General features: G+C 40.7%; 1 protein-coding gene across 1 annotated transcript; it reads left to right on the forward strand.

Annotated features, from left to right (window-relative positions):
- Positions 1-1,967: 1,967 nt before the first annotated feature.
- On the forward strand, positions 1,968-18,777 carry LOC110494543 (uncharacterized). Its single transcript, XM_036950606.2, has 9 exons — positions 1,968-5,209; positions 5,750-5,785; positions 6,228-6,293; positions 8,486-8,524; positions 8,685-8,739; positions 8,816-8,894; positions 9,060-9,126; positions 17,196-17,344; positions 17,491-18,777. Exons 1-9 carry the CDS (start codon positions 4,154-4,156, stop codon positions 18,551-18,553), a joined length of 2,610 nt encoding a protein of 869 aa, XP_036806501.2. The 5' UTR covers positions 1,968-4,153; the 3' UTR covers positions 18,554-18,777.
- Positions 18,778-20,345: the final 1,568 nt, after the last annotated feature.

Here is a 20,345-nt window from a genome sequence, read left to right on the forward strand (position 1 = left end):
TTCCAGTTCTCTGCTGCCAATGACTGGAACGTATTGCAAAAATCACTGAAGCTGGAGTCGTATATCTCCCTCTCTAACTTTAAGCATCAGCTGTCATAGCAGCTTACTGATCACTGTACCTGTACACAGCCAATCAGTAAATAGCACACCCAACTACCTCATCCCCATATTGTTACTTATCCTCTTGCTCTTTTGCACCCCAGTATCTCCACTTGCACATCATCATCTGCACATCTATCACTCCAGTATTAATGCTAAATTGTAATTATTTCACCTCCATGGCCTATTTATTGCCTTACCTCCCTACTCTTATACATTTGCACACACTGTACAAGATTTTTCTATTGTGTTAATGACTGTATGTTTGTTTATGTGTAACCGTGTTGTTGTTTTTGTCACACTGCTTTGCTTTATCTTGGCCAGGTCGCAGTTGTAAATGAGAACTTGTTCTCAACTGGTCTACCTGGTTAAATAAAGGTGAAAAAAAAGAGTGTCACTTCACTGCCTTTGGTTCCTTCCCCAGGCCTTATTGTTTCTGTTCTAGTGTCATGTTTGTGCGTTGTTCTTCTTGTTTTGTATTATGTCACATTTATTTATTAAAACACTCACTCCCTGAACTTGCTCCCCGACTCTTAGGGCACACGTTACACTGCTATACCTAAGATCTAAAAGGTGGCACATGTCCTCCCCCTTCACAAAGGTGGGGATCCTCCTGACCTAGATAACTACTGCCCAATTTCTAAACTATCTTGCCTTGTAGAAATATTAAAATCACTGGCAAACTTTTGTACTTCAGATTATATTCTTAACTAGTGCGCACCAGTCTGGTTTTAGGCCTGGACTGAGCAACGTTTCAGCAGCTACACTTGTCTTCAATTATGTGTTAAATTGCTTAGATCATAGGAATCACTGTGCTGTCATATTTATAGACCTATCCAGGAAGCAATTGTACATTAAACTTTCCTGCCAGCTCTTGATTATGGTTACATTTATTTATCAATCTCTACTCTAAAACCTTTGGATGCAGTGTACCATAGTGCACTTCACTTTATCATGTGACAGGTTTATTACTGCATCTTTTATCAGAAGGTTGGCTGGACCTTTCTAAATTCACTACATTTCTTCCTTTTTGTTTACAAAGCTTTGCTGCACAAGCTTCCAAAACATCTGACTTCTCTGTTAAAGTTATTGAGAATTTTCCAGACCATGTGTGTCAAATATTTATTTCAGAAGAAGCCAGAAAAACATTAGACAGGCACCTGTCGTGTTGTGATACAGCTTGGATTCAAACCAGAGTGTATCACAACATGCCGTGATTGGGAGTGCCATAGGGCGCCGCACAATTGGCCCAGCGTTGTCCGGGTTTGGCCAGTGGAGGCCGTCATTGTGAATAAGAATTTGTTCTTAACTGACTTGCCTAGTTAAATACAGGTTACATTTTTTATTAGAATCTAAAGACACTACAGCCAAATGAGATGGGAGACCACGACCAGTCCTTCACATTATTATTTTTGATCTTTCCGGTGTCTTTCTGAATTCATAAAGTAGAATCTGAGTTGGCCATTGGTCAACGGTCAATGCGCAAGACTGCTCTCTACACATGAAAACAAAACTGAAACTATAAAAGTGCAAATGAGCCATCGTGAGGCAGTGTGCCCACAAAAGCCTGGGACTTGGCTGGGGTACAGGGTCATATTCATTAGGCACCAAACAGAATGAAAATGGACTGAAACTGCAAGGGACTACCTAGTTTTCCATTGCAAAAGGGAATTTCCGATCCTTCTCGCTTTTCCTCCTCAGAAGAGGAGGACGAGATCCCTTACATTGCTACGTGGCTGCTCCTCACAACAAGCCTCAGGACAATTGTCCTGAGGTGGTTCACACTGACATTATTGATTTGAGTTGCATGTAAATTAAAGAAGTGATCAAAAGATACTACCCATTACTGACAAAGAGAAATGTAGTCAAAGTAGGTTTAATTGGACAAGTTAAATCAGAACATGTTTCAATTGTCAACTGTAATTAACAATACTATAGATACAACCGTTCATACTGTTCAATGGCTTCAGGCTATAGCAATCAAGGTTTTTCCTCAATTCTCACATTATCCATTCCAGATATATGGCCTATAATTTCTCTACTTAGAAAAACTTGATTAAAAACATACAAGTGTATACACAAATACATTCATATCTACATTACAAGGAAGGAAATTAATCAGTTACTTTAATGTGATTATTGTACCGTGTGAAGGTACTTTGACAGAAGAAATGTACACATAATATATAAATTACATGGTATCATAAAGTCAGTTGAATTTAAATGACCTCAAAATGAGTTTCTTCCAATGTGACAAATTCATAAAATATGATGTGGCTAAAGGAATAAGAAAAAAGTAGATTAAAAAATGGTTAGACCTCTACAAGAGCATTTTACCATAAGATCCTTTGTCATTGTCATGTCCTGACCTTAGTTCCTTTTTTATGTCTCTATTTTAGTTTGTTCAGGGCGTGAGGTGGGGTGGGCATTCTATGTTTTGTTCTGTGTGTTAGATTTCTATGTGTTTGGCCTGGTATGGTTCCCAATCAGAGGCAGTTGTCAATTGTTGTCTCTGATTGAGAACCATACTTAGGCAGCCTATTTTCCCACTATGGGTTGTGGGTAGTTTTTTTCTGTGTCTGTGTTTCACCATAAAGAACTGTTTCGATTTTCATTGTTTCACTTTGGTTATTTTGTATTTCAGTGTTCAGTTATATTTCAATAAAATGGACACTTACCACGCTGCGTTTTGGTCTGGTCTTTCATACTCCTCCTCAGATGAAGAAGATCGTTACAGTCACGTTGAAAAACATTCCCAATAACATCTATTTACATTTACAGTTGAAAGTCACAGGGTGATTGAGTTTACTACAGAGAAAAGTGGTCCACAAAAGTAAGACATTATGATATGTTTTAATCACTTTCCACCTCTGCAGGTTTATCATTCGCTACACTCGCATTAACATCTGTCAACCATGTGTATGTGACAAATAAATTTGATTTGATTCTCTGGGACATCAGATTTGTTTATTTATTTTTTCTCTTCTATCTTTTCATTGCTCTTACTCCTGTCCCGGCGGTCTCTGTCTTTGTCCCTCTCTCTGCTCCAGGACCTGTCCCTTCTCCTGTCTCTGTCAGGATCCCCCTGCCTACTACAGTATTTGTAGGCCTTCTGATAATTTAGGACTAAGGTTAACTCTTGTATCATGTTCACATCTGTTTAATGCTGTCTCTGCAGTCCATGTCAACAGAATGACATAGAGGAAACAACACCATAATGTGTTATCATTACATACTTATAGTGTGAGAAGGCAGCTGGATCTGTACCCCTGTAAAAGTGTGCACTAGCTCAAATTATTTTGAATATACTGCTATAATGACATCTTTTCAGTTTTATGTTGCAAAGTAGGTTAGGCCTATAGATGGAGCTGATGTTCAACACAGAGCAATAATCATGTAGGTGGTAGGCCTACAATTTTCCTGAAAATGTTAGGCCTATAATTTAAGTGAGGGGGAAAATAGAACAAAACCAGATCAAGTAAGGTAAAATAGTTACAACTGTTAGGTATGTGTCACTTTACAAATAGCTAGGCTTACATGACTCCAGTGAGTCATTTGACCAAACCAATATCAACAAAAAGGTGTAATGGGTTTGCACTCAAAAAGATGTTGCATTAAGCTTACTTCATTATTGTATTTTTCTTAACTATTTTCATTGTATCAAGGATAGCGTACCAAACCCATATCACTCAACAGTAAACTGGTTTGGCTGGTACCAAACCCATATCACTCAGCTGTAAACTGGATTGGCTGGTGTTTATGACTTCTTGCAAATGCTGGTGGAGGCACATGATGTAGTGAAACAAAAGTGAAACTGTACAGACATTCTCCGAATCCGAATGCAAGATATCGTGGTGGCTCTCGTGGATTAATCAATTATAAACCAATCTTTGTTAAACTTTAGAACATTTTCAATAGGCTACAGAGTACATTATTTTGTTATTAGGGCAAGGGCGCAGCAGAGTTAGTGGGCATCCAATGATAATAGGAAGATAGCTGGCCCGAGCAGTAAGTAGTAAAATGGTTTACTAAATTGAGACGACAACTTTTTAGGATGCGTCGCAGAATTGAACGGCTGTGTCCATTTTTCCTGGTTCCAGTTCTCTCCTACTTACCCTGGAGATCGATCGTGGAAAATTATTTTGCAAGGTTTTTGGAACGCACAGGGAGATGTATCTTGCCAAATTATCCTGACTGTCCAGAATCCCTTTCCGGTGAAGGAGTGGGGAGTCCAGAATCCCTTTCCGGTGAAGGAGTGGGGAGTCCAGAATCCCTTCTAAGTGAAGGAGTGAGGAGTCCAGAATACCTTCCCAGTGAAGGAGTGGGGAGTCCAGAATCCCTTTTTAGTGAAGAAGTGGAGAGTCCAGAATCCCTTCCCAGTGAAGGAGTGGGGAGTCCAGAATCCCTTTTTAGTGAAGAAGTGGAGAGTCCAGAATCCATTCCCAGTGAAGGAGTGGGGAGTCCAGAATCCCTTCCCAGTGAAGGAGTGGGGAGTCCAGAATCCCTTTTTAGTGAAGAAGTGGAGAGTCCAGAATCCCTTCCCAGTGAAGGAGTGGGGAGTCCAGAATCCCTTCCCAGTGAAGGAGTGGGGAGTCCAGAATCCCTTTTTAGTGAAGAAGTGGAGAGTCCAGAATCCCTTCCCAGTGAAGGAGTGGGGAGTCCAGAATCCCTTCCCAGTGGAGGAGTGGGGAGTCCAGAATCCCTTTTTAGTGAAGAAGTGGAGAGTCCAGAATCCCTTCCCAGTGAAGGAGTGGGGAGTCCAGAATCCCTTCCCAGTGGAGGAGTGGGGAGTCCAGAATCCCTTTTTAGTGAAGAAGTGGAGAGTCCAGAATCCCTTTTTAGTGAAAAAATTGAGATTCCAGAATCCTTTCCCAGTGAAGGAGTGGGGAGTCCAGAATCCCTTTTTAGTGAAGAAGTGGAGAATCCAGAATCCCTTCCCAGTAGAGCAGTGGAGAGGCCAGAAACCCTTCTCAGTGGAGAAGTCAAGCTTCGGGTTCTCAGGTCAACTAGGTCATATGATGTTGAAGACACGGATGAGTACTACTGCGAGTACGACTCGACATGGGAGGATCCTCCAAACAAAGAAACCAGTGGTCAAAAGTCCCAACATGTACGTACACAGGCCCCTGGGCCCTGATCACATTTTTTGTGTGGACTCTCAGCAGATGAGTTTTAGAATACTGTAGCCCAGGGGTATTCAACTCTTCTCCTATGAGGTCCGGAACCTGCTGGATTTCTGTTCTACCTGATAATTAACTGCAGCCACCTGGTGTCCCAGGTCTAAGTCAGTCCCTGATTCAAAGGGAACATTGGAAAAATGCAGTGGAACTGGCTTTGAGGTCCAGAGTTGAGGGCTGTAGCCTATCATTAAAAGTATCTTATTGGCACCATAAAATACAGATGAAATATTTAATTTTCCAAAGCAAAATTTACCAATGTAGGCCTAGAATAATGGTAACAGAATATTAATAACTGATCCTTTAGAATTTTCAGACAAAAATCATTTAAAATGCTTGGCTCAATGCCTTATACATGTGCTCTGTCATATGCCCAAATCTTCAGATCATTTTAAGACCTCAGCAGATTATGATTCACTACTGTTGTTCACTGCTGTTCTTTGTACCTCCTTCTCACTGTTGTATTTCCTCAGGAGTGGGTACACCAGTACACCAGTTGGTCGCAACAAGTAAGTGTTATGTTCTGATACATTGAGAATCAGGGTTTTGGGACAACATTTATAATATATTTTAATATACGATATATAATATATTATATTTATTTAACCATTATTGCATTTGTATGACATTGCATCTTATATTGAGTAGCCTAAAGCTATTGCTCACCAATCAAAGCTCCGCCAAGGGGTTAGGAATACTGATGTATTATGTTTGTCTATGTGAAGATCTCTATCTTTAACTTCTAGATACATAAAATGGATATGACTGATAAAGTCTGCTATAGGCCTATGTCAGTAGCCAAGTAGAATGATTGCCGGCCTATCCAGCTAGTGAAATTTTCCTTCCAAGTTTTTGTTTCACTGTACATACTGCATGAGCTCAAACATGTGTTGTTGTCAGGTGTTTCCATAACTGCCATTTTATGAACTCATGAAGTGAATGTGTTTTTAGTCACACAGGTTTAACAGATTCAAAAGTGCAGCAAAGGATATGCAAAAGTACAGGCATGATTATCCAGTAAGTCATTATTCTCTTCACACAATCTTACATAATTTATGCTATTTCATATAAATCCACCTGATAATGATGGTGTGCTGCAGGCTGCATTATCAATCCTAATGCAGTTATATTGCTGTTAATCATACACTCTTAGAAAAAAAGGTGCTGAGTGGAATCACATAGGATTCTTCGGTTTGTCCCCATAGGTAGTGGTGTAGTGCAATTCTTTTAGGTGAGGGAGCACATGATTCATGTTATAAACCAGCTAATTATTAGAATCAGGTGTGCTAGATTAGGGTTAGAATGACCAAGTAGTGAACATAAAACATTACTACGTAGAATTGTAGGACATTTATTTTTAAAAGGTCATAAAATCAAGCTTTTGGTGTGGTGTATTCATACATCTCAATAAACTATAACCTAAATGCATTATTACCTCTAACTTGGCCCAATTCACATTTCCAATTTCCCACCCTAGCATACCAAGCTACAATGGGCCCAGCGTCTCAATAGCCAATAGAGGCTAAATATCCCAAGGAGGGCTAAAGCAACTTCCAGAGTGGGTCAGGCTCCTTGGGCTTTGCGGTGGCCACTCTGGTTGGTGTGTCCTTGGCAGAACAGTGTCGCTGTAACCAAGTGGTCACATATCGTTCTGTGTTCCACTGTGCAAAGGGGGTCCGTGGAGTTTTCTGAACTTCGAGGCTGACACAGCATGAATTTAGATTGTTTTTTTCTACGTTCTGATTGGCCAAAGTGGTCAAGCGTCCGACAGGCCTCCGCAGTCCACACACGTAGCCTGTAGTTCTCCATCATTCTCGCCACTGCCAGAGAGAAGACGGGGAATATGCCACCATTTACCTACATCAAAGCTACTAAATAGTTATACCAAGAAACCTTTTATCATCTGAAGGTTATTCCTAGAGCCTTCAATGAATGGTTCCTCCAGCCGTATTAGGCTTTACAATTAAACTATTTATGACAATCAATACAGTATCACAAGGCCTTTCTTTGAGGGCCTAGTTATACCCTAACACAAGTGGTGTTAGGAAACTCCTGGTTTACCGACCACGTCAGGCTGCAAGTCACATCAGGCTGTCTTGCAAAGTGATATGTAATTCCTATTTGAATCCAGCCAGAGTGAGTATATCTAACAATTTTCACTTTTAATCACCCAAAACATGCTTTCAGAATGATTGCCAGGGTAGGGATGATTGATAGGTGAGACTACTTAAATAATCTAAACTGGAACAACCATCTCAGTAACGGGTGCAATACAGAAAGTATTCAAACCCCTTCACTTTTTACACCCTCAATTTTAAATGGATTAAAATTAGATTTTTTGGTCACTGGCCTACACACAATACCCCATAATGTCAAAGTGGAATTATGTAAAATAATATATATAATTAAAATGAAAAGCTGAGTCAATAGGTTTTCAAACCCTTTCATATGGCAAGTCTAAATAAGTTCAAGAGCAAAAATCTGTCACATAATAAGTTGTATGGACTGTTTGTGCAATAATAGTGTTCAACACGATTTTCATTGACTACCGCATCTCTACCCCACACATGCAATTATCTGTAAGATCCCTCAGTCGAGCAGTGAATTTCAAAATTAGATTCAACCACAAAGACCAGGGAGGTTTTCCAACACCTCACAAAGAAGGGCACCTATTGGTAGATGGGGTAAAATAAAATAAAAAGCAGACATTGAATATCCCTTTGATCATGGTGAAGTTATTAATAGTGCTTTGGATGGTGTATCAATACACCCAGTCACTACAAAGATACAGGTGTCCTCCCTAACTCAGTTGGCGGAGAGGAAGGAAACCGCTCAGGGATTTCACCATGAGGTCAATGGTGACTTTTAAAACAGTTACGGAGTTTAATAGCTGTGATAGGAGAAAACTGAGGATGGATCAACAACGTTTTAGTTACTCCACAATACTAACCTAATTGACAGAAGCCTTCTTGCCTTCCAAGTAACCATCAAAGAACCCTTTCTTCCAAAAACGGTTCTTAGGATGTTAAAGTTTCTAGGTAGAACACAATACCTTACAAAGAACCCTGGTCTTCCTAAAAGGGTTCTTTAGATGAATCAGTTCTTGGTGGAACCCTATCGCTCCGCAAATAACTATTTTTTAACCCGTTTTTCTTAGAGTGTAGTCAGTAGCTGGTACAGTCTTTAGCACTTGGTTCTTGTTTCCACAGGAGCATAGATCAAACTTGTACTTCGGCTGGCAACAACAAGTAAATAAGTTCTCATTCTTTTTTGTGTAATACATGGAAAAACTGAATGATTTAAGTAATCATTTCACTATCTAATCCCTCTATAATTCTTGTAGTGTTTTGATACAACTCTCTGAGAAATATCCCCATTTCTGAATTTGCATTGCTCTTTCCCCCTCAGGAAGATATGCCTAATTTAAAGTTCTACCGTGAACAAATACCCTCCTCCCCTGATGGTAATGTATTTACTGTTTCTTTGAGTGCAGTTTAGATTTGACAATACTTTTTTACTGTAACCTTTGCTCTGATTAGGTGTCTTCATTGAGGACTTTCACAAGAAATGGAACAGGCAATATTTAAAACTGGAAAGAGTTCACTCATACATCCAATGGTTAGTTTCCTTTACATTTACATAGGCTTTCAATTATTTTTATTTAGAATATGAATTGTTATAATACAATTCTTTAAAATGTGTGTGTGTGTGTGTGTGTGTGTGTGTGTGTGTGTGTGTGTGTACTGTATATGTATATATTTTTTAAACAAACATTTAATTTAGGTTGTTCCCTCTTCAAGAACCAGGAATGAATAATCAAGCCAAGGAACTCACCAAAAAGGAAATTGAGGTACTTCTAGTAGTTTCTTTGAGCAAGGAAATGTTCTCTACATACTGCATTTACATAGAGGCAACTACGAAAATAAAGGAAATACAAGAGTAAATGGGGGATACAAAGTATATTGAAAGCAGGTGCTTTCACAAAGGTGTCGTTCCTGGGTTAATTAAGCAATTAACATCCCATCACGATTAGGGTCATGTATAAAAATGCCCAGTTGCCCATCTCGGTATAACCAGGACCGCTCGCGTAGCCCTGCCTCTCTTTCTTTATCGATACGTTGTCCGCGTAGAGAGGTCTTTTGTCTTGTCACTCTCAACGGTCTAGCTCTAGCTGGGATGTGTGAACCCCACGTTTATCCTCTAGAAACTAATGAATCCTTGAGTTGTTATTAAGCCTTCTTCCTACCAGTCTCTATATGATTTCCCTCAGGTTGAGCATTTCCCCTCATCACGTATCTAGTTTAAAGTGTGAGGACCTTTAGTCAACTTAGTCTCACTACTCTGCCCGTCGGCTATGTATCGCTTGGATAATAAAACTTAGATAGATCGATAATACAATTAATGAATCACTACTGGACTCACCTTCCTCCTTGTCTTGTAATGGTAACTCACTTTGTCATAGAGTATTAGTCTCCGTTTCCAGTGTCCCGGTAGAGGGGAGTGTCAGAGTTGTTATCTCCCGTGCCGTTAACTGTCTTGGGAGGGCGTTTTACTCGAGACAAAATAAGACTACCGTTTATTTTTGGAAACACTCTGTTTTTTGTCTTTTACAATCAAACACACTTCAAAATACACAATTTGTTACTTGGTTACACACAGCGTTAATAAAAAACATGCAAATGCCTGAATGCTCTATAAAGCCTGGTACAATGATAACACTTATCTCTATATTTATGCTTATAATAGCTCTTTAATTACCTTTGAGAGATGACGGGGAGACCCACGGTATCAGGAGCAGAGTTTGTCGGTCAGAGTTCTTTTAAGAATTTAGGTAGGTAGCGACTCCCCTCTACTGGCTGAGAGGTTGAATTGGAGTCGGTGCTTTACTAAATTTAGAGATTCAAGTTTGGACTGGATGAGAGAACCCGCTGGTGATTCCCTGCCCCACCGGAATATCGAATAGTCTGTGCCACGCAACAAGGGCGAGGTACTGAGCTCAATCGAGAGGATAAGTTTCTGAGACTTCCTCTGGATGTAATTTGCATCAGTATACACGCACCAAGGCCGCAGGCGACAGAACAGCTGTTCAATAGTTAAACGGTATATCGGAGAGACACTTATCAGATCCAACAAGTTAGAATCTTTAAGTAATTTGAGTCAGGTAGAGGTAAAGTGACTAGGCAACAGGATAGATAATAAACAGTAGCAACAGCATATGTGATTAGTATGGAAGTGTATGTGTGGCGACAGTATGCCTGTGTGTACAGTTGAAGTCGGAAGTTTACATACACCTTAGCCAAATACATTTAAACTCAGTTTATCAGAATTCCTGACATTTAATCCTAGTAAAAAATTCCCTGTCTTAGGTCAGTTAGGATCACCACTTTATTTTAAGAATGTGAAATGTCAAAACAATAGTAGAGAGAATGATTTATTTCAGCTTTTATTTCTTTCATCTCATTCCCAATGGGTCAGAAGTTTACATACACTCAATTAGTATTTGGTAGCATTGCCTTTAAATTGTTTAACTTGGGGCAAACATTTCGGGTAGCCTTCCACAAGCTTCCCACAATAAGTTGGGTGAATTTTGGCCCATTCCTCCTGACAGAGCTGGGGTAACTGAGTCAGGTTTGTAGGCCTCCTTGCTCGCACACACTTTTTCAGTTCTGCCCACAAGTGTTCTATAGGATTGAGGTCAGGGCTTTGTGATGGCCACTCCAATACCTTGACTTTGTTGCCCTTAAGCCATTTTGCTACTTTGGAAGTATGCTTGGGGTCATGGTCCATATGGAAGACCCATTTGAGAGCAAGCTTTAACTTCCTGACTGATGTCTTGAGATGTTGCTTCAATATGACCACATAATTTTCCTTTCTCATGAGCCATCTATTTTGTGAAGTGCACCAGTCCAGCAAAGCACCCCCACAACATGATGCTACCACCCCCGTGCTTCACGGTTGGGATGGTGTTCTTCGGTTTGCAAGCCACCCCCTTTTTCCTCCAAACATAACGATGGTCATTATGGCCAAACAGTTCTATTTTTGTTTCATCAGACCAGAGGACATTTCTTCAAAAAGTACGATCTTTGTCCCTATGTGCAGTTGCAAACCGTAGTCTGGCTTTTATATGGCGGTTTTGGAGCAGTGGCTTCTTCCTTGCTGAGCGGCCTTTCAGGTTATGTCGATATCGGACTGGTTTAACTGTGGATATAGATACTTTTGTACCTGTTTCCTTCAGCATCTTCACAAGGTCTTTTGCTGTTGTTCTGGGATTGATTTGCATTTATCGCACCAAAGTATGCTCATCTCTAGGAGACAGAAAGCGTCTCCTTCCTGAGCGGTTTGACGGCTGCGTGGTCCTATGGTGTTTATACTTGCGTACTATTGTTTGTACAGATGAACGTGGTACCTTCTGGTGTTTGGAAATTGCTCCCAAGGATGAGCCAGATTTGTGGACGTATGCAAAATAAATTTGAGGTCTTGGCTGATTTCTTTTGATTTTCCTATGATGTCAAGCAAAGAGGCACATAGTTTGAAGGTAAGCCTTGAAATATATCCAAAGGTGCACCTCCAATTGGCTAAAATGATGTCAATTAGCCTATCAGAAGCTTCTAAAGCCATGACATAATTTTCTGGAATTTTCCAAGCTGTTTAAAGGCACAGTCAACTTAGTGAATGTAAACTTCTGGAATGTTGATACAGTGAGTTAGTTATAAGTTAAATAATCTGTCTGTAAACAATTGTTGGAAAAATTACTTGTGACATGCACAAAGTAGATGTCCTAACCGACTTGTCAAAACTATAGTTTGTCAGCAAGAAATTTGTGGAGTTGTTGAAAAACAAGTTTTAATGACTCCAACCTAAGTGTATGTAAACTTCTGACTTCAACTGTACATGTTAAATGTGAGTGAGTGTGTGTATGTGTTGGAGTGTCGGTGTAAGTATGTGTGAGTGCAAAAAGGAGTCAATGCCGATAGTCCAGAAGCTATGTGGTTAACTATTTAGCAGTCTTATGGCTTGGGTGCAGAATCTGTTCAGGATCCTGTTGGTTCCAGACTTGGTAAATCGGTACTCCTTGCCATGCGGTAGCAGAGAGAACAGTCTATGAATTGGGTGGCTGGAGTCTTTGACAATTTTTAGGGCCTTCCTCTGACACCGCCTGGTATAGAGGTCCGAGATGGTAGGGAGCTCGGCCCCAGTGATGTTCTTGGCCGTATGCATTACACTCTGTAGCGCCTTGTGGTTGGATGTGTAGCAGTTGCCATACCAAGTGTTGATGTAGCCAGTCAAGATTCTCTCAATGTAGAACTTTTTGATGATCTAAGGGCCCATGCCAAATCTTTTATGTCTTGGGGTGTTTGGACCATGATAGTTCATTGGTGATGTGGACACCAAGGAACTTGAAACTCTCAACCTGCTCCACTACAGCCCCGCCTGTTCGGCCCACCTTTTCCTGTAGTCCATGATCAGCTCCTTTGTCTTTCTCACAATGAGGAAGAGGTTGTTTTCCTGGCACCACACTGCCAGTTCTCTGACCTTCTCCCTATAGGCTGTCTCATCGTTGTCGGTGATCATTGTCAGCAAACTTAATGATGGTGTTGGAGTCGTGTTTGGCCACACAGTCGTGGGTGAACAGGGAGTACAGGAGGGGACTAAGTACACACCCCTGAGGGTCCCCAGAGTTGAGGATCAGCATGGCAGACGTGTTGTTGCCTACCCTTACCACCTGGGGCGGCCATCAAGGAACCAGATGCATACCGCGCAAACAGATCCACAGATGAAAAAATCTCAATCGCACTCCACACTGCCCTTTCCCACCTGGACAAAAGGAACACCTATATGAGAATGCTGTTCATTGACTACAGCTCAGTGTTCAATTGACATTCACAAATACAGTGCCTTGAAAAAGTATTCACCCCCCTTGTTGTTTTTCCTATTTTGTTGCATTACAACATGTAATTTAAATGGAATTTTATTTGGATTTCATGTAATGGACACACACAAAATAGTCCAAATTGGTGAAGTGAAATAAAAAAATACTTGTTCCAAAACAATTAAAAAAATAACAAAAGGAAAAGTGGTGAGTGCATATGTATTCACCCTCTTTGCTATGAAGCCCCTAAATCAGATCTGGTGCAACCAATTTCCTTCAGAAGTCACATAACTAAATAAATAAAGTCCACCTGTGTGCAATCTAAGTTTCACATGATCTGTCACATGATTTCAGTATACATACACCTGTTCTGAAAGGCCCTAGAGTCTGCAACACCACTAAGCAAGGGGCATCACCAAGCAAGCGGCACCATGAAGACCAAGGACCTCTCCAAACAGGTCAGGGACAAAGTTGTGGAGAAGTACAGATCAGGGTTGGGTTCTAAAAAAATATCAGAAACTTTGAACATCCCACGTAGCACAATGAAATGGAAAGAATATGGAACAACAACAAACCTGCCAAGAGAGGGCCGCCCACCAAAACTCACGGACCAGACAAGGAGGGCATTAATCTGAGAGGCAACAAAGAGACCAAAGATAACCCTGAAGGAGCTGCAAAGCTCCACAGCGGAGATTGGAGTATCCGTACCACTTGAAGCCATACACTTCACAGAGCTGTGCTTTACGGAAGAGTGGCCAGAAAAAAAGCCATTGCTTAAAGAAAAAAATAAGCAAACATGTTTGGTGTTCGCCAAAAGGCATGTGGGAGACTCCCCAAACATATGGAAGAAGGTACTCTGGTCAGATGAGACTAAAATGTAGCTTTTTGGCCATCAAGGAAAACGCTATGTCTGGCACAAACCCAACACCTCTTATCAATCCAAGAACACCATCCCCACAGTGAAGTATGGTGGTGGCAGCATAATGCTGTGGAGATGTTTTTCATCAGCAGGGACTGGGAAACTGGTCAGAATTGAGGGAATAATGTTTGGCGCTAAATACAGGGAAATTCTTGAGGGAAACCTGTTTCAGTCTTCCAGAGATTTGAGACTGGAACAGAGGTTCACCTTCCAGCAGGACAATGACCCTAAGCATACTGCTAAAGCAACACTCGAGAGGTTTAAGGGAAACATTTACATGTCTTGGAATGGCCTAGTCAAAGCCCAGACCGCAATCCAATTGGCAATCTGTGGTATGACTTAAATATTGCTGTACACCAGCAAGGAACCCATCCAACTTGAAGGAGCTGGAGCAGTTTTGCCATGAAGAATTGGCAATAATCCCAGTAGCTAGATGTGCCAAGCTTATAGAGACATACCCAAGAGACTTGCAGCTGTAATTGCTGAAAAAGGTGTCTCTACAAAGTATTGACTTTGGGGGGGTAAATAGTTATGCACGCTCAAGTTTTCTGTTTTTTTTTGTCTTATTTTTTGTTTGTTTCACAATAAAAAGTATTTTGCATCTTCAAAGTGATAGGTATGTTATATAAATCAAGTGATACAAACCCCCCCAAAAAATATATTTTAATTCCAGGTTGTAAGGCAACAAAATAGTAAAAATGCCATGGTCGTTGAATACTTTATGTGAGAATGCTGTTCATTTACAACAGCTCAGCGTTCAATGTGAATGTTGACCTGTTTAAAGGTCTTGCTCACATCGGCTACCGAGAGCGTTATCACACAGTCATCCAGAACAGCTGGTGTCTCGTGCATGCTTCAGTGTTGCTTGCCTCGAAGCAACCATAAAAGGAATTTAGCTCGTCTGGTAGGCTCGCGTCACAGGGCAGCTCGCATCTGGGTTTCCCTTTGTCATCCGTAATAGTTTTCAAGCCCTTCCACATCCGACGAGCGTCAGAGCCAGTGTAGTAGGATTCAATCATATTCTTCTATTGTCGCTTTGCTTGTTTGATGGTTTGTCTGAGGACATAGCAGGATTTCTTATAAGCATCTGGATTAGTGTACCGCTCCTTGAAAGAGGCAGCTCTAGCCTTTAGCTTGATGCGGATGTTGGCTGTAATCCATGGCTTCTGGTTGGGATATGTACGTACAGTCACTGTGGGGAAGACATCGTCAATGCGCTTATTGATAAAGCCGATGACTTCATTGGAGCCATTCAATGAATCCCGGCACATATTCCAGTCGGTGCTAGCAAAACAGTCCTGTAGCGTAGCATCCGAGTCATCTGACCACTTCCGTATTGAGCGAGTCACTGGTACTTCCTGCTTATGTTTTTGCTTGTAAGCAGGAATTGGGAGGATAGAATTATGGCCATATTTGCCAAATGGAGGGAGGGGGATAGCTTTGTATGCATCTCTGTGTGTGGAGTAAAGGTGGTCTTGAGTTTTTTTCCCTCTGGTCGCACATGCTGGTAAAAATGTTGTAAAACTGATTTAAGTTTGCCTGCATTAAAGTCACAGCCTGCAAAGCCTGCATTTATTTGCAAATTATGGTGGAAAATAAGTATTTGGTCACCTACAAACAAGCAAGATTTCTGGCTCTCATTTCTGGCTCTCCTGTAACTTCTTCTTTAAGAGGCTCCTCTGTCCTCCACTCGTTACCTGTATTAATGGCACCTGTTTGAACTTGTTATCAGTATAAAAGACACCTGTCCACAACCTCAAACAGTCACACTCCAAACTTCACTATGGCCAAGACCAAAGAGCTGTCAAAGGACACCAGAAACAAAATTGTAGACCTGCACCAGGCTGGGAAGACTGAATCTGCAATAGGTAAGCAGCTTGGTTTGAAGAAATCAACTGTGGGAGCAATTATTAGGAAATGGAAGACATACAAGACCACTGATAATCTCCCTCGATCTGGGGCTCCACGCAAGATCTCACCCCATGGGGTCAAAATGATCACAAGAATGGTGAGCAAAAGTCCCAGAACCACATGGGGGGACCTAGTGAATGACCTGCAGAGAGCTGGGACCATAGTAACAAAGCCTACCATCAGCAAGGGCATTGAAGATGAAACGTGGCTGGGTCTTTCAGCATGACAATGATCCCAAACACACCATCCGGGCAACGAAGAGGTGGCTTCGTAAGAAGCATTTCAAGGTCCTGGAGTGGCCTAGCCAGTCTCCAGATCTCAACCCCATAGAAAATCTTTGGAGGGAGTTGAAAGTCTGTGTTGCCCAGCAACAGCCCAAAAACATCACTGCTCTGGAGGAGATCTGCATGGAGGAATGGGCCAAAATACCAGCAACAGTGTGTGAAAACCTTGTGAAGACTTACAGAAAACGTTTGACCTCTGTCATTGCCAACAAAGGGTATATAACAAAGTATTGAGATAAACTTTTGTTATTGACTAAATACTTATTTTCCACCATCATTTGCAAATAAATTCATTAAAAATCCTACAATGTGATTTTCTGGATTTTTTTTCTCATTTTGTCTGTCATAGTTGAAGTGTACCTATGATGAAAATGACAGGCCTCTCTCATCTTTCTAAGTGGGAGAACTTTCACAATTGGTGGCTGACTAAATACTTTTTTTGCAGCACTGTATATTATCCTTGTCCTCATTCAGCCATAACTCTAAGAAACATAGAATATTACCATTTTCCAGGTCCTGTTGATAGAATAGTCTCGAATGGAGCTTGTCCAGTTTGTTCTCTAGTGACTGTACGTTCACCAATAGAACAGAGAGTACAGGTGGTTTATTAGCTCGTCGATATACTCGTCGACTTCTTCTTTCGAGTTCCGGAGATTAGGGCATAGTCCGGTGGAAGCAGAACATCCAGAGCTGCCGACTCGTTGAATTAGAAATGTTCATCCAAATTGAGGTTAGTGATCGCTGTTCTGATGTCCATAAGCTGTTTTCTGTCATAGGAAATTATGGCAGAGACACTATGTACCAAAAAAACTATGTTGGTATTTGCTTTATTTTGTCAGTTACCTGTATGTCATCTATTGACTGGTGGGCATAGAAATGAATGAAAATATAATTTGTTCATAATTGTTCTGAATGACAATCTACTTCTTCCTCAGGCTTTCCTTCAAGATGAAACTGCGAAGAAGAGGCTGGTCAAGTCGTACAAGCTCATGCTGGACTTCTACGGCATCCAGCTGTCAAATGACACAACAGGGGAAGTACGACGTGCTAATAACTGGCGTGACAGATTTGACAACCTGGACAGGTTAGCAATTTCTTCATTGGGTCATTTAACTGTTATTTTATAGTGATTGCGATACATAATAGCTACAATTTCTGTTTTCAAATGAACCTTCTGAGAATAACAGTATCCTTGTATTTTTGTTGTTCTTGTGTTTTTGTGCATTGTAGACATACACACAACAACCTGCGCATCACCCGCATCCTGAAGTGCCTGGGCACTCTGGGGTTCCCCCACTACCAGGCCCCACTCGTCCGCTTCTTCCTGGAGGAAACTCTTGTCAAAGGCAACCTGTACAATGTGAAGGAGAGCGTGCTCAACTACTTCATCTTTGCTGTCATTGATAAGCAACAACGCAGGGAATTAGTTAAGTATGCCTACAAGCACTATGAGCCCAAACATGAGTTTGTGTGGTGCCCTAAGAAGATCCAGATGATTTTCTCAAATGGAGAAGAATTCTCAGATAGTAGGCAAACAATGGCAGGCCATTACCAGCATGGTAACTACTTAGATGACAGAGATGTCAGTGACAACCTGTCCATTCCTCGCAATGCTATTGTTAGCACAGCTGAATCCATTCAGCACCCTGTTCCAAGATTGGTTTCCCCCAAAAAATATGATTTGGCCCCTGAGCGTGCATCAATTAGGCATTATGAAGATGTTCCAAAGTATGTAGCTACTCACTCTACAGGGCACTCACATACTGCCCAAGGTAATGTAAAGACTCGGTCCCTCACCAAAGATGTTTTAAATAATCAGGGAAATGAGAAAATAGAGAGTGCACCCACTAAAGATTCAGAAGGCAAGAACAATTCAGTGAAAGAGCCACTTAACAAAGAGGTTTCACAGAGTCAGTTAAAGATCGAATGCTCAGCAATTGAGCAATCTACTCAAGACCCATCCCAGAGCCCGGATAAGACCACTGAGGGTCCAGCCATAGACCCATGTCCTAAAGACCCATCCCAGAGCCCGGATAAGACCACTGAGGGTCCAGCCATAGACCCATGTCCTAAAGACCCATCCCAGAGCCAGGTTCAGACCACTGAGGGTCCAACCATAGAGCTATCTCCTCATAAGGTACCCCAGAGCAAGGTTAATATAGCCAGAACCAGAGATGCCCCAAAGAGCTGCCGCGCCAAAAAGCCTAGAATTGGGGAAATTACCAAAACAGTTTCGGAGAGCACCAGTAAAACACCAAATGAGAATCCTCCTTCTACCAGAGAAAAGCAATAGCATCTGTACATTAAACAGGTGTTAAATGTAACAGTGGTGATATAAGATGAGTGTATTCACCCAAATAGGTAGATTGTGAAGCAATCAGAAACCAGAGGGCATAAAAGCAAATGGGAAGGGGAAGATTTTGATATTTTAATAAAGTATAATGAAATAATAATTGACTGTTATGTATACTTAGTATCAGTGATGTTTAGTACTTAAGTAAACAAACTTTAAAGTAATACTTAAGTCGTTTTTTGGAGTATGTGTACTTTATTTTACAATTTATATTTTTACTCCACTACATTCCTAAAGAGAATAATGTACTTTTTACTCCATATATTTTCTATGACACCCAAAAGGACTCGTTACATTTGGAATGCTTAGCCAGACAGGAAAATGGTCCAATTCACGCACTTATCAAGAGAACATCCCTGGTCATCCCTCCTGCCTCTGACTCACTAAACACACATGCTTCGTTTGTGAATTATGTCTGAGTGTTGGAGTGTGCACCTGGCTATCCGTAAATAAAAACTGAAAAAAAAATGTAATGGTTCCGTCTGGTTTGCTTAATATAAGGAATTTGAAAGTATTTGTTATATATTTTTGCAATTACATTTACTTCTGATACTTGAGTATATTTAAAACCAAATACTTTAAGAATTTTACTCAAGTAGTATTTTACTGATTTGACTTTCACTTTTACTTGAGTCATTTTCTATTAAATTATCTTTACCTTTACTCAAGTATGACAATTGGGTACTATATAAACCACTGTTTAGTGTAGGAATAAATAGCATAACCATTTAACAGTTTATAAAAAACGACAGCTAATTTGTTATATAGATATATATTTTATTACGGTAACTATCTTGGTAGAATTGTGTGATCTGGGCCCGGTTTCCCAAAAGCATTTTAAGGCTGAGGCCATAGACCCATGTCCTAAAGACCCATCCCAGGGTAGGACCATCGTTAAATCTCAGAGCTGTTTCCCAAAACCATTGTTATTAATTAATGTTGCACTTAAAAACGGTTGTAATCTAACGTCTGCCTCAGACCACCCGTAGAACAGCTAACGTTAAGTGCGTCGCTAGATGCTTTTTTGCCCTCCCGCGTCAATTTATACAGATATCTCTATAAGTTGACTACAAATACAACGTTGTCAATGTTTTTGCAATTAACACACAAGCAACGTATAAAAAGAGCGCTGCCTTTCTTTCGATTCTATCAGTATCGACACATGCTCCAAAGACCACTAGCGAACGTTCTTTCTGCAAACGTTCTTACTGCATGGGGTTTTGGGAAACGTGTGATGCATCTTTGTCCGTTGTAGGCAAGATACATCATTAAAACACTTGTAAACCTAAATTAAATCGCTATCGGGAAACCAGGCCCTACCCGATGACATGAAAAGTTAAAACATTTTAAAAACTGGTTTTCAAACACTATGACATTAGCGGTGACGTAGGAAGCAAGAAAATACCCTCCCATGGGCTGGAAACTCTATGCAGGTTTTTCAAATCACTTTTTAACTTTTAATCCTACCCTGTGTCAGAAGCCTTTTTTAATGACTTTTTTTTAACCACATACCATAGAAATGCACTGTTTTCAGATATGTAGACGCTGGAGATAAGATTGAAAAGTGTCAGAATTGCCCTTTAAGAGATATCACATATATTCTGTTTAAAATAGGCTGCAGGTGCCTTAAAAAGTATGTGCCTGCCATTTTAGAATTGTGAATGATGTATAAATTGAGCCCATATGTTCGAAATCTCTCTTTTCAGCCTCTGAGGTGAGGTGTAAGTCAGAC

Source organism: Oncorhynchus mykiss, chromosome 17 (assembly GCF_057628025.1).
Source record: "Oncorhynchus mykiss isolate SJ-2025 chromosome 17, ASM5762802v1, whole genome shotgun sequence".
Lineage (NCBI taxonomy): Eukaryota > Metazoa > Chordata > Actinopteri > Salmoniformes > Salmonidae > Oncorhynchus > Oncorhynchus mykiss.